The 14270-nt window shown below is 42.2% G+C and overlaps 1 protein-coding gene and 1 long non-coding RNA gene across 4 annotated transcripts in view; one reads left to right on the top strand and one right to left on the bottom strand.

Annotated features, from left to right (window-relative positions):
- The window catches only part of LOC132400841 (uncharacterized), a 101968-nt gene extending 95873 nt beyond the window's left edge, over positions 1 to 6095 (bottom strand). The window contains exon 1 of the long non-coding RNA XR_009514411.1: positions 5957 to 6095. This is a non-coding gene — a long non-coding RNA (uncharacterized LOC132400841). The remainder of the gene's footprint in view (positions 1 to 5956) is intronic.
- The window catches only part of khdrbs2 (KH domain containing, RNA binding, signal transduction associated 2), a 565375-nt gene continuing 554713 nt past the window's right edge, over positions 3609 to 14270 (top strand). For all 3 annotated transcript variants that reach the window (XR_009514410.1, XR_009514409.1, XM_059982275.1), the window contains exon 1: positions 3609 to 3823. Coding sequence is in view for 1 of the 3 variants with exons in the window: in XM_059982275.1 (XP_059838258.1) it covers positions 3733 to 3823 (91 nt within the window). In the remaining 2 variants the exon portion in view is untranslated. The remainder of the gene's footprint in view (positions 3824 to 14270) is intronic.

Raw genomic sequence — 14270 nt, 5'->3', positions numbered from 1 at the left:
TCAAAACCTCATCTTTAATAATAGACTCCAACACTTTCCCAACATTGAGGTTAGACAAACTAGCCCATAATTACCTTTCTTTTGCTTTTCTCCCTTCTTAAAGAGTGGAATGACATTTATAATCTTCCAGTCCTCTGGGACCGTGCCAGAATCAAGTGATTGTTGAAAGATCATGACCAATGCATCTGTTAACTCTTTAGCAACATCTCTCAGGACCCTGGGATGTAGTCCATCTGGTTCAGGTGACTTATCCAGCTTAATAGCTTTGAGTTTGCCTAGCATTTTTTCCTTTGCAATAACAATGACACTCACTCCTGCTCCCTGACACTCACAGACCTCTGGCATTCTGCTAATGTCTTCCACAGTGAAGACAGATGCAAAGTACCCACCCATTTATCCACCATTTCTTTGTCCTCCATTACTATCTCACCAGCATAATTTCCAATGGTCCAATATCAACTCTCAACTCCCTATTACTCTTTCTATAATTGAAAAAGCTTTTGATATCCTACTTTATATTATTGGTTAGTCTGTCCTCATATTTCATCTCTTCTGTTCTTTTGGCTTTTTTAGTTGTCTTTTGTTGGATTTTAAAAGATTCCCAATCATCCAAATTCCCACTCACTTTTGCTACCTTATCTGCCCTTTCCTTGGCTTTTATGCAGTCCTTAACTTCCCTTGTCAGCCATGGTTGCCCACCCCTTCCATCTGAGAATATCTTCTTCAGTGGGACATATCTATCCTGCACCTTGTGAACTATTCCCAGAAACTTCAGAAATCTCTGCTCTGCCATCATCCTCGCCAGTATCCTCCTCCAATCCACTGGGCAAGCTCCTCTCTCATGCCTCTGTAATTACATTTATTCCATTGCAATACTGATACATGCGACTCCCTCTCAAATTGTAGTATGAATTCAATCATTTTACGATCACTGTCTCCTAAGGGTTCCTTTACCTTAAGCTCTCTAATAAAACCTGGATTATTACACAACACCCAATCTAAGATAGCCTTTGTTCAGAGTAGGTTCAAGTACAAGCTGCTCTAAAAACCATCTTGTAAGCATTCAACAAATTCCCTCCATTCAATCCAACGCCAACCTGATTTTCCCAATCCCCTTTCATATTGAAGTCCCCATTATAATTGTGACATTACCCTTATTTCATGCCCTTTCGAGCTCCCTTTGCAATCTCAACCCCACATCTTGGCTACTATTTCAAGGCTTATATATGATTTCCATAATGTATTTCTTTACCCTTGCAGTTTCTTAACTCCACACACAAGGATTCAACATTCTCTGACCCTAGGTCACCTCTTTCTTAAGATATAATTCCACCTCTTACCAACAGAGCCACACCACTGCCTTTGCCTTCCTGCCTGTCCTTTTGATACAAAGTATATCCTTTGATGTTAAGCTTTGCTGTAACTATGACTTTCTTTCAGTCAGGGCTCAGTGATGGCCACAACTTCATACTGACCAATCTCTAATGGCATTACAAGTTCATCTACTTATTTTGAATGTTACATACAGTTAAATACAGCACCTTCAGTTCTGCATTTTTCGCCCTATTAAATTTTGCCTCTGTGGTACAATTGAATTCATTGCCCTGTCTGCATTTGTTCCCAATCATTGGCTTGTCCTTCCTTATATTCATATTACACTCATCATCTACTTGTAAACCTGCTGGCTCATCCTGAGCTCTATTATACTGGTTCCCATTCCCTGCTATAGTTTAAGCCACTCCCAATGGCTCTAGCAAACCTTCCCCAAGGATTTTGGTCCCCCTCGATTCAAATGCAACCCATCCCTTTTGTACAGGTCACACCTGTCCCAGAAGAAATTACTTCTGCTTCTCGACTTCCTTCCTAACTCCCTGCATTCTGTTTTCAAGACCTCCTCCCTTTTTTTCTACCCATGTCATCGGTGCCACTAGGCACCATGACTTCTGGCTGCTCACCCTCCCTTTTCGGGGTATTGCGGTTGCGCTCATAAACATCGCGGACACTGGCACCTGGGGAGCAAACCGTGCTTCTTTTTCGCGTCCACAGAATCACCTGTCAGTGCCCTTGACTATAGAGTCCCCTATTACTGCTGCCATCCTCTTCAGTTCCCTACCCTTCTGAGCTACAGGGCCAGACTCAGTGCCAGAGGCACAGCCACTGTTTCTTTCCACAGGTAGATCATCACCCCCCCCCCCCAACAGCACTCAAAATGGAGTACTTATAGTTGAGGGGGACGGCCACAGGGGTGCTCTCCACTATCTGACGTTTTCCCTTCCATGTTTTGACAATCACCCATTTATCTGCCTCCTGTAGCCTTGGGGTGACTACCTGCCCGTAGCTCAAAGATGCAGGTGAGACACTGCTTCCGGTAATTTCTCGGTATCTTTAAGGATCCCGAGGCTGACTTGTTATAAAGTCTTACAGTACCGAAACACAGTACCTATGTGTAAGTGAGCAGTATTCGCTCTGCAAACGTTTTCTTTCGGAACATTTTGCCAACATTTTACTGAAAGATAAAACCGAATCGCCACAGCTCACACTGTGAAACCTTTCCTCACTCCCTTTTCTTTCGCAGAAGCAGCACCGTTCATGTAGAAAAATAGTTGAAACGTGTGTTCAGGGAACGATTTGATCTGGAGCAAGCTACTTCTTCCCGCTGCTCCCAACACCGGTTGCGGAAGGACGCTGCAATAAGACGTTGCAGAGAAAGGAGAATTATTTCCCTTCTGCAATCCGTTTTGAGTTACGCACGTTCCTCACATCGCCCCCAAAAGTTCAATTTACAATAAGCCAGATAGGTTGCTTCAAGCTAAAGCTGAATCTAATGACGTCTTAAAATTAGCCCCCCCCCCCCGCATATATCGTGGGTGTTGGGTGTTATTTGAAATATTAACCTTATTAATGTTCGAACCTTATTATAGTGCTCGATTAACGCGGATGTAATGCTTCATTATGATACGCACAGTACTTCGGCAGAATACTGTGGACGTACATTTATCATTCTATCACATATTTATGTAGTTAAACACTATAGCAATGTACTGTACTTCGGTGTTCGCAATTATCAGCTCGTTGTGCGCTGGGCGTATATGGAATGTCGCTCTTGTAACATTAATCGTAATTAAAATACGAAACTGACTGAAGTAAATATCCCAAGTGACCACGTTGCCTAGGTCTTAATATATAGATCAGCATTTTTCAGGCATATCAATTATGCAGCAACTTGGGCACCCGTTATAGCAAAACCCGGAGTAACTTTGCAATGTATTTTCCGTTTAATGCCATCGGCCCGCTTTGTACTGGGTGCATCATTTTTAATTTGACGTTTCTACGGCTGGCACGAATGGAAGAAGGAGAATTTCATTACTGAAATTAAGATAAAAGGTGTGAAAAATGTTTTTAAAAGACGACTCGACTTAAAAAAAACAGAATAGCAAAGCGCAGCCCAGTGCCCTGTCATTCATTCTTGATGACACAGAGGCTAACCAATAAGTATTTGAATTCGCTTCCGGACGGTTGCACTGCACCCAATCACCGCCATGTAAAGGCGGGCTCTTACTGGAAGCTGGCGGAGAGCGCGAGCTGGGATGCTCTTGTGTGCAGTCAGTGCAACCGAGTCGGTGCACTTGGTGCAGACGTGAAGCGGCTTAATCAGATGTGTGTGTTCAGAGAAGCAGAAATAGATTTTAACTTTTAAAACGCATAAGTACAAATTAAAATCACATTACAAAAATGCAGAGAGAGAAATATTTGCCAGAGCTGATGGCAGAGAAAGACACTCTGGATCCGTCTTTTGTTCACGCTACGCGTCTGCTGTCGGAAGGTAAGTTGTGCTGTCGGGAATGAACATGTTGTCCGGAGAAGGAAACGCTTAGCTCTTGCATTAATTGATATAAAAGAATCAACGTTGTTTGTAAATAAAAGCAGACATCCCTCCCCTGCGGGTGACCTACAAACTAGTGGCGGTTCTTTTATGTTTATTGGTGCTTGGAGTTCTTCTATGATGTGTGTTTGGGTTGGTGGGGATGGTAAATCACCATGTCCCTAATTCGGCTGAATTGATCCAGCATCAATTGTAACAGCTGTTGCTGCAGTTAATGTGGCCCGGGGGCTGCAAATAGTGGCCAGCTGTTAGCTCTGCGTGTGTAGTTAGACACTGATGGGAGTCATCATTGCAATATTGTTAATACGTGCGTGGTTTATCTAGATATATGTGGATGCATAACTATATATGAGACTAGATGCATGTATACACATATGTAAATCTCTGTATTTGCATATATGTACATATATAATATAGATGTGAATTTTCGGTTGTGCTTGTGCGTAACTATATGAGTGCATCCATATGCAGTTGTGTGTGTGTGTACACACACACGCGCGCGCGCTATATCTAAATGTACACACAAATGTATACATACGCTGTATTATATAAAAGTATGTTTGTGTATTTGCACATATGTACATATATAATCTGTAGGTGCGTCTTTACATACCTCCATATGCATAGACTGTCTCAGTCCTGCAAAGCATATGCCCGTGATTATATACACAGACATGCACGTGCGCTTGTATGTCTCGTATTGTGCGTCTTTTACACACACACACACGCCACCTGTACCATTCCAAGCTTTCTGCGGTCTGTGTGCGCGCTTTGTAAAGGAAGACAGTGAGTTTCGTTGCTGCGAATGCATTGGCCCCCCTTTTTTTTTTATTCACCACCACTCCCGCAATTGCCGTCTGTATTGTGTTAGATACCTTAAAAATTACCGAGAACAAGTTCCCGGCAGGTCAGGACGGTGGGGGTCCCGAGCGCTGGAGTCTTGTTTCTCTGCTATAGAGGGCAGCAGCGCAACGCGTGAGGAAGGGTGGAGCGGTCAGCGTCGGAGATCGGAGACAATCTTGCACGGTGATGTCTGGCCAGACCCTCATTTCAGTTGCACGGCTGTTGCAAACTCACTTGGTATTTTCTGGATGCTTACCCGACGGGTTAAAGGACACTAACGTGGACTCTTCCCTCGACCAAATTCCAATGAATTCCTGGAGAGCGGGTAGCGTTGTGGTGTAGTTCACATCGGCTACAATTGACATTCCCTTTAAGGCGGAGGGTAGCGGTGGATTGGGGCTCATTACTGGGGCAATCTGTCAGATGAATGAAACCGTAGTTGTGGGCGTAAATTGGTTGTTGAAGGGGGACGTGGGGAGAGTTGGCAAAAAAAGACTTAAAAATTGACGCTCGGTCTGAGCGAGACTAATAAGAAAAGAGGAACAGACGGGAACTCAGTTATTAAGCAGCTTTAGTATCACAGAGTTTTTGTACTGGCAATATGCCAACTCTAAATTATGTTAAAACGCTCTCTGTTAGTCCGTGTTTGTCTTGTCAGAAAATCATTTTAAGACGGTCGCAGTATAGGAACGCGCGCGTCTTCCTAATTGCATCTGGAATATTGTTGCGAATGCAAGGGATATTTCCGGTTTTTGATGTACTAGTTTTAAAAAAAAACTACTGCAAATACTTTTATAATGTGAGACCATTAAAAGGCAGTGTTGGTAATGGTACAGAAAGATGAACTGGCTTTTCTTGTCACAGGATTGTGTATTGGGTCGAAATGAAAGCATTTCATCTTGTGGCATGACAGCCAGTTGTGTACAGTCTGTAGTGTGTACAAGAGAGAGAATATTAAAAATTACGAATGAATATTTCAATGTGTTTTAATTCCCACTGCTGTCGGTAAGGAGTTTTTTCCTCACCGTGACTGCGTGGATTTCCTCTGAAGTGCTCCGGTTTTCTCCCACAAACCAAATTTGTATGGTTTGGTGGGTTAATTTGTCACATGGATGTAGTTGAGCAGCGTGGGTTCAGTGGGCTAGTAGGGCCTATCTCTGTGTTTTATTTCTAAATAAAGTAAGAATAAAAACTGGAAATATGGGATTTAAAAAATCTGGTAATACTCACAGGCCAGGCGGAATCTGTGGAGACGGAATCTGCATTCAGGTTAACCCAAAACATAACTCTGTTTTTCTTTCCACATATGCTTCCTGACATGCCTTTACTGCTTTATCTTATTGCATTCTGGAAGCTTGTAGAAATTCTGATGTTTACTGGAGTTTAAATAACATGATCTGGGACAGCGAATGCATGACACTTGCTATTTATCAAGCTGCTACTTACTTATTAACACAATTCCTGTGAGATTTTGGACTGGAACCCACTGTAGATGCCAGTATAGTTGGGTGCTGTCTGCAAGGCACTGGTGGCACCTGTGAACAAGAAAGGCACTAGTAAGTCTCTTTAGCCGTTGAGATAGGACCTGGTTCTCACTGTCTGATTTCCCATTTAACTGTTCGACCATTGGAATTTCTCCTTAATAACAGTGAGTTGCAAAGCTGTTCCTATGACAAAAACCAGACCACAGATGGATATGCTCGGTGCTTTGGCAATTTTCTTATTGGCTTTGTACACTCATTGGCCACTTTATAAAGCAGCTGCTGTACTTAATAAAGTGGCCACAGAGTGTATAGTCATGGCTTTCTGCTGCCGTAGCCCATCCACTTCGAGGTTCAACATGTGCGTTCAAGGATGACTTTCTGTACACCACTGCTGTAGTGCATGGTTATTTGTGTTATTGTCGCTGTTCTGTCAGCATAAAACAGTCTGGCCATTTTCCTGACCTTTCTCAATAACAAGGCGTTTTGCCCAAAGAACTGCCACTTACTGGATTTTTTTTTGTTTGTTTTTGCACCGTTCTCCGTAAATCTAGACTCTGGACTAGAGACTGTTTGCATAAAAATCCCAAGAGATCAGCAGTTTCCAAGATATTCAAATTACCTCGTCTGGCACCAATAATCATTTCATGGTCAAAGTCACATAGATCACATTTCTTCTCCATTCTGATGTCTGGTCTGAACAGCAACTGAACCTCTTGACCATGTCTGCATGCTTTTAAGTATTGGGTTGCTGATTAGACTTTTGCATTACAGAGCAGGTGTACCTAATAAAGTTGCCATAGACTGTATATCATTTCTTAGATAAAGTGATAAGAAAAGAACAGGTGTGGCTTGGGTAACATTTTATGCAAATGAAACGACTTCCTAACTTTTACTGATGATGAAAGCAAGCATGACCTGCCAGGTTCTGGGGTTTTTCTGTTCCCACCTTTAGGGAGCTCTGAGCTTAGAACCATAGAACATTACAGCACAGTACAGGCCCTTCAGCCCTCCATGTTGTGCCAACCCATATAATCCTTAAAAAAAAGATACTAAACCCACACTACCCCACTTGTTCCATCTGAAGTGTGTTTATTTTACAGCAAACAGTATATCAGATAGGACCAATAAGCTTGACCTGTGCTGTAGATGTCCTATGAGAGGATGGAAGTATAAAAACACTACTCCATTAATTCAGAGCAAATGGTGATTGGAGGCTCAGGGTGGAGCTTGCAGACTGAATGGTGATGCACAGCAAGGTGTTTGACCTACGCAAAGTAGATTTGTGAGTACTTGTCCTCATTCCATTTTCCATTTCCCATTCTGGCTCCCCTCTTACACCTTCTCTTCTTGCATGCCCATAACCCCTCTCTGGTACTCCTCCTTCCCTTTCTCCCATACTTAACTCTCCTCCCCTATCAGATTCCTTCTTCAGCCATTTCCCTTTTCCACCTATCAGCTCCCAGTTTCTCACTTCATTCGCCCCCCCCCACCCACCCAACTTTGTCCTCACCTGATTTCACCTATCACCTACCAGCTTGTACTTCATCCCCTCCCCCACCTTCCTATTCTGGATTTTCCCCTTCCTTTCCAGTCCTGCTGAAGGATCCCGGCCCAAACCATCGACTGTTTATTCCTCTCCTGACTTGTTGAGTTCCTGCAGCATTTTGTGTTTGGTGATCTTTTCTTATTTCAGTTTAGCTTGTGGTCACGAATCCACCATCATTTGCTTATGGGATAGATCATTCTACTCAGGTCTGCTCTATCTTTGAGTTGGATCACAAATGACCAAACATTGCCCCCATTTCCTGGTGTCAGTCCACCCTTGCATGGAAAAAAGATTGGGTTTGTCAACTGCGCTTTTTTGGAGAAGGATTTTGAATTTTCACACTTTAAATTAAAAGAAGCCATAGTTGTATTCTTATCAGAATTGCCAAGCACTAATTTTAAAATTGCACACTGCCTGAAGCTCCCTCTGCTCTAAGGGATCTTGCCATTTGCTGTACACTTTGCTCTTGCACTTGACCTTCAATAATTGCACTTGTCTCAGTTGAACTCAGTCTATCATTTCTCAATCCAAATTTGCAACTGATTTGTATCCTCAAAATTTAGGTTTATTTGTCACGTGTGCATTAAAGCATACAATGAGATGTGCCATTTCCGTAACAACCAACCGACCAACAAAGATGTGCTGGGGCATCAGCCCGCAAGTGTCATTGCAACATTCCAGCACCAGTATAGCATGCTCACCACATTGAGCACAACAAAACAAGTCTTGTTCCTCCCTCCCACCCATGGGCATAACACAGGCCTCAAACTCCAACACAGCCTGTCTTCTTGGGCTTCCAGAAGATTCAGGTCTGCTTTATCTTTTGACAATCTTGCTTATTATTCATTTTTCCTCCAATTTTCATGTCATCTGCAAAATGACTAGCATGCCACCTGAATTTTCATTGAAATCATTGATATAATAACAGAGGTCTCAGCATTCACTTCTGGGCACAGGGCAATCACTGGATACAGACCTACGGTCAGAAAAGCATCTTTCCAACACATTACTCTTCTATAACCAAGCTAATTTTGGTTCCAGTTTACCAACTCACTGTGGATCTCCTGTGACTTAACCTACTGGATCAGCCTACCATTGTGGGGACAGGGCTTATAAAATGCTTCACTCAAATCCCTGTGGACAGCATCCACAGATCTACCCTCATCAATTATCTTTGTAACCTGCCCTTAAAAAAAGAACTCAATTCAAATTTGTGAAATAGGAACTCCTAATGCCATGTTGACTATCCCTCCTTATATCAAGTGTGGGGCACCACAGTAGCATAGTGGTTAGTGCTATTACAGCTTGGGGCGTTGGAGTTCAGAGTTCAATTCCAGTGTCCTCTGTAAGAAGGTTTGTACGTTCTTCCCATGTACACATGGATTTCCTTTAGGTGCTCCGGTTTCCTCCCACAGTCCAAAGATGTACCCATTAGTAGGTTAATCGCTCATTGTAAATTGTCCTGTGATGAGGCTAGGGTTAAGTAGGTGGTTTGCTGGGCAGTATGGTTTGTTGGTCCGGATGGGTCTGTTCTGCGCTGTACCTCGAAATGATAAAATAGCAAATACTGTGTCTCAGGACTTTCTCCAATCTAAGGAGGCCCAGTTAATATTAAGAAAGTTAGAACCACCCATTTCAATAAACATGTTGGTTTTACATCTTTCCATGATCTGCCTGCATACTGTTCCTTGAGTTTGCACTGACTATTGGGAGTCCTTTAATATATTCCCACCTGTCTGATTCCTAAATTCTATCTTTATGGCCTTACTGGATGAGCCCTCCAAAGTTGTCCTCAGTTAGTGCAATAGCGCAGCTGTGGCGTTCTCCCTAAACAGTATATAACTCCAGTCTGTATCCCACTCTGTCATGCCTGAAACCTCTATATCCTGGAACTTTGGGATACCAATCCTGTTCTTCTCTCACCAGAATCAGGTTTATTTTCACTGACATACACTATTTGACCACTCTATTAGTTCAACCTCTTTAATGTGAATATCTAATCAGCCAATCTGGTGGCAGCAGCTCAATACAAGCATGGTCAAGAGGTTCGATTGTTATTCAGACCAAACATCAGAATGGGGAAGAAATGTGATTTGAGTGATTTTGACCAATTGGTGCCAGTTGGGGTGGTTTGAGTATCTGGAAAATTCTGAACTCCTTGGATTTGCATGTACAACAGTTTCTAAGAGTTTACAGAGAATGCTGTGAAAAACCAAAAGCCCATGCAGTGCACAGTTGTTCAGTGAGCAGAAACACCTTGTTAATAGGGAAGGTCAGAGGGGAATTGCCAGATTGGTTTAAGCTGACAGGAACTCAAAAATAACAATACAACAGTGGTGTGCAGAAGAATATCTCTGAATACACAACATGTTGAACCTTGAAGTGGATGGGCTACAGCAGTGTAAGACCACAAACACACAGAATAGTACTCAGTGGCCACCAAGTGTATATCATGCATGCTGATTTATTTTAACAGGATTATATTTAATGAAATTGACTAAACCCACCAAAGAGGCAGCCATGGGGAACAGTAAATTAAATTTAAATACTTTAAGTGAAAACTCAGCCAAGTCATTTTTTTTTTGTTTTTCTAATACTGTGCAAGAAAATATTGTGGGTATTTGAGAACATACATTTTACTGACAGCAATCAAACATCTGTGTTAGAATTTGAGATTTTATTTTAAATTAGGAATTATTAGACCATAAGATATAGGAGCAGAATTAGGCCATTTGTACAATTGAGTCTGCTCCACCGTTTCATTTAGGCTGATCCAATTCCCACGCAGCCCAAGTCTCTTGCCTTCTCCCTGTAAAACTTCATGCCCTGACTAATCAAGAACCTATCAACCTACCAGATGAGTTAGCCTCCACAGCTGCCTGTGGCAGTGAATTCCACAGATACACCATTCTCTGGCGAAAAGAAATTCTTGGCACCTCCATTTTATCTGAATGACCCTCTTCTGAGGTGTTCCCTTTAGTCCTAGACACTCCCATCACAGCAAACATCCTCTTCACGTCAACTCTATCAAGATTCAATAGGTTCCAATAAGATTTTCCCCTCCTTATTCTTCTGAATTCCAGTGAGTGCAGGCCCTCATGTGACAAACTTTTCTTTCCCGGAATCATTCTTCTGAACATCTTCTGAACCTTTTTCAATATCAGCCCATCCTTTCTGAGATAAGGGGCCTAAAACTGCTTACAGTGCTCCAACTGAGGCTTTACCAGTGCCTTATAAAGCCTCAACATTACATACTTTATATTGTAGTCCTCTTGAAATGAATGCTAACATTTGCCTTCTCACTACTGTCTCAACCTGCAGATTAACTTGAAGGGATCCTGCATGAGGACCCAAATCCCTTTGCACCTTGGATTTTTGAATTTTTTCTTCATTTAAATAAAGTCTTCTCTTTGCCCATTCTCCTTTTGCAACTTCTCTGCTTCCTCACCACAAGCTGCTTCTCCACCTATCTTGGTATTATCCATAAAACTTATCTGCAAAGCCATCAATTCCATCATCCATATCATTGTCATATAATATAAAAAGAAATGATCCCAACACTAACCCCTGCGGCAGCCAACCAGAAAAGGCTCCCACACTTTGCCTATTGCCAATCAGCCAATGCTCTATCCATGCTAGAATCTTTCCTGTATTGCCATTGGAAATTAACTTGTTAAGCAGCCTCATGTGTGGCACCTTGTCACACGCCTTCTTAAAATCGAAGTCCACAACATCCGCTGATTCTCCTTTGTCTATCCTGCTTGATATTTCTTCAAAGAATTCCCACCAATTTGTCAGGCAAGATTTTCCCTTGAGGAAATCATACTGACTTCAGCCTGTTTTATCGTGTGTCAAGTACACTGAAACCACATCTTTAACAATTGACTCCAGTATCTTCCCAACCAAAGGTCAGACAAACTGGCCTATAATTTCTGTTTTCTTGCATCTCTCCTTCCTTGAAGAGTGGAGTGACATTTGCAATTTTCCAGTCCTCCGGAACCACACCAGAATCTAGTGATTCTTGAAAGATCATTACTAATGCCTCCACAATCTCTTCAGCCACCTCTTTCAGAATGCTGGTCCAGATGTATCTACCTTCAGATCTTTCAATTTCCCAATCACCTTCTCCCTCGTAAAGATAACTTTACTCACTTCTGCCCCCTGATGCTCTTGAACCTCCAGCATACTGCTAGTGAAGAATGATTCTAAATACTTGATCTGCCTTGTCCCCCATTACTGCCTCTCCCATCATTTTCCAGCAGTCTGATATCTACCCTTGCCTCTCTTTTATTCTTTATATATCTGAAGAAAAGTTTGGTATCCTCTTTAATAATATTAGCTAGCTTACCTTTGTATTCCATCTTTTTTCCCCTTTATGACATTTTTATTTGTATTGGTTTTTATAAGCTTCGCAGTCCTCTCACTTCTCACTAATTTTTGCTCTAATATATGTCCTTTCTTTTGCTTTTATGTTGGCCTTGACTTCCCTCGTAAGCCATGGTTGTGTCTTTAGAATACTACTACTTTGGGGTGTATCTATCCTGCACCTTCCAAATTGACTTGTTTATTATTGTGAGGCTTTGATTGGTTGAGACTGGATAATTAAATGTTTAAACACAAGAGGTTCTGTGGATGCTGGAAATCCAGGGCAGCATATACAAAATGCTGGAGGATCTCAGCAGGTGAGGCAGCATCTATGTCATTGCCTTTTGAAGCTGTTCTTGATGGTGGGGAGGCTAGTGCCCATCATAGAACTGACTGAGATTACAACCCTCTGCAGCTTTTTCTGATCCTGTGCACTGGCCCCTCCACACCAGAGAGTAATGCAACTAGTCAGAAAGCTGTCTACTAAACCTCTGTAGAAATTTGCTGGAGTCTTTGGTGAGATACCAAATCTTCTCAGACTCCTAATGAGTTATAGCCACCAGCATGTCTCCTTTGTAATTGCATTAATATTTTGGGTCCAGATATAAGATGTCCTTGAGCCTTGTGGTACATGCTGTTGCATCCAGGGTGATGGGAGGGGAGGTGGGGGGGTGTTCTTTGGTTATATTCAGTTGTGTAGAGATGGAAGCCCTAAATCTTCTAACTCAGAGCCAACAACACCAGCAGTAAGCCAGAGGTCTTCTTGAGTGACCAGGTGAGTTGTTTCGAGTGTCCTCAATGTCAAAAATCAAAATAAATTTATTATCGTAGTACATATATCCCACAAATGCTCCTTTCAGATTCATTTTCTTGATGGCATTAACAGGAAAATAAAGAAATACAATAGAATTTATGAAAAACTATACGTAAATAGACACTGACAAACAACCAATCTACAAAGAAGGTAAATTGTACAAATAAATAGATAAACAGATAAGATACGATAGACACGAAGAACATGAAGTGTAAGACCCTTGAAAGTGATTCTATAGGTTCTGGTGTCAATTCAGAGTTGAGGTGAGTGAAATTTTCCACGCTGGTTCAGGAGCCTGATGGTTGTAGGCTTTTCCTGAGCCTGGTGGTGCTGTCTCCTGTACGTCCTTCCCAATGTTAGACGTGAAAAGAGAACGTGGCCTGGATATTGTGGGTTTTTGAAGAAGCATGCTGCTTTCTTGTGGAGGCGCTTCTTGTAACGTGCTCAATGATGGGAAGGGCTTGCTTGTGATGTACTGGCCTATGTCCACCACTTTGGGTAGACTTATTTATTCCTGGGCAATGGTGCTGACTGATAAGGTGAGATGTCTTACCAGTTACCAGATGGCTACCAGTCGTTTCACTTCTTCCTAGCACAGTCACTACCAGGTGGCTCTTAGGCTCACTACGTGAGCTGGAAGATTTGAGTCTTCCATCTCAGCACCACGTGGCGCCTCAGCAGTGCTGCATTGTTAGATGCACTGAATGTATGGTAAATATTAAAATGAGAATCCATCCACTCATTGAGTTGTTATAAATGATATGGTAGCTTGGAAGCTAGCTATCCAGATGTCTGTCTAATGATCCAGACATGTGAGCTCATATTCCACCATAGATGTTCAGAAGTTTCCATTAATTAAATCTGACATAAAATTCAGAGTCTACATTAGCATTGATAAGCATGAAAACACTAGATTGTCATAAAAGTGTCAATTCACTAACATGCTGCAAGAAAGGATACCTGCCATCCCTGGTCACTTCAGCCGACCTTACCTTCCTCATGGGTTAGGGAACTGGAACCCAAACTAGACCAGATGCTGAGGTGAAGGGGTACAAACGTTTCTCTAAAAAAAAGAGAATTACCGGTGCTTGTCTCATAATGTATTCAGAGGAGAAATGAAAGTGGCTTGTCATGTCGTTGTGATAAGTGAGTAGATCGTGCAAGAAAAGGAATGCAGAATTCATAAGATAAGCTCCAGCGTTGATCATTGTTGACAACTGCAGGCAAATGACCACCTCACGAAGGACACAGCTCCCATGCTGAGAATACATCACCATTCCCTGAACAAGCTCAGATCATAATTACCATTTGATTACTGGTGTTTCCTTCTGCCTG

Source organism: Hypanus sabinus, chromosome 10 (assembly GCF_030144855.1).
Source record: "Hypanus sabinus isolate sHypSab1 chromosome 10, sHypSab1.hap1, whole genome shotgun sequence".
Lineage (NCBI taxonomy): Eukaryota > Metazoa > Chordata > Chondrichthyes > Myliobatiformes > Dasyatidae > Hypanus > Hypanus sabinus.
The sequence above is the reverse complement of the archived record's forward strand: the minus strand, read 5'-3'. Positions and strand labels throughout refer to the sequence as shown.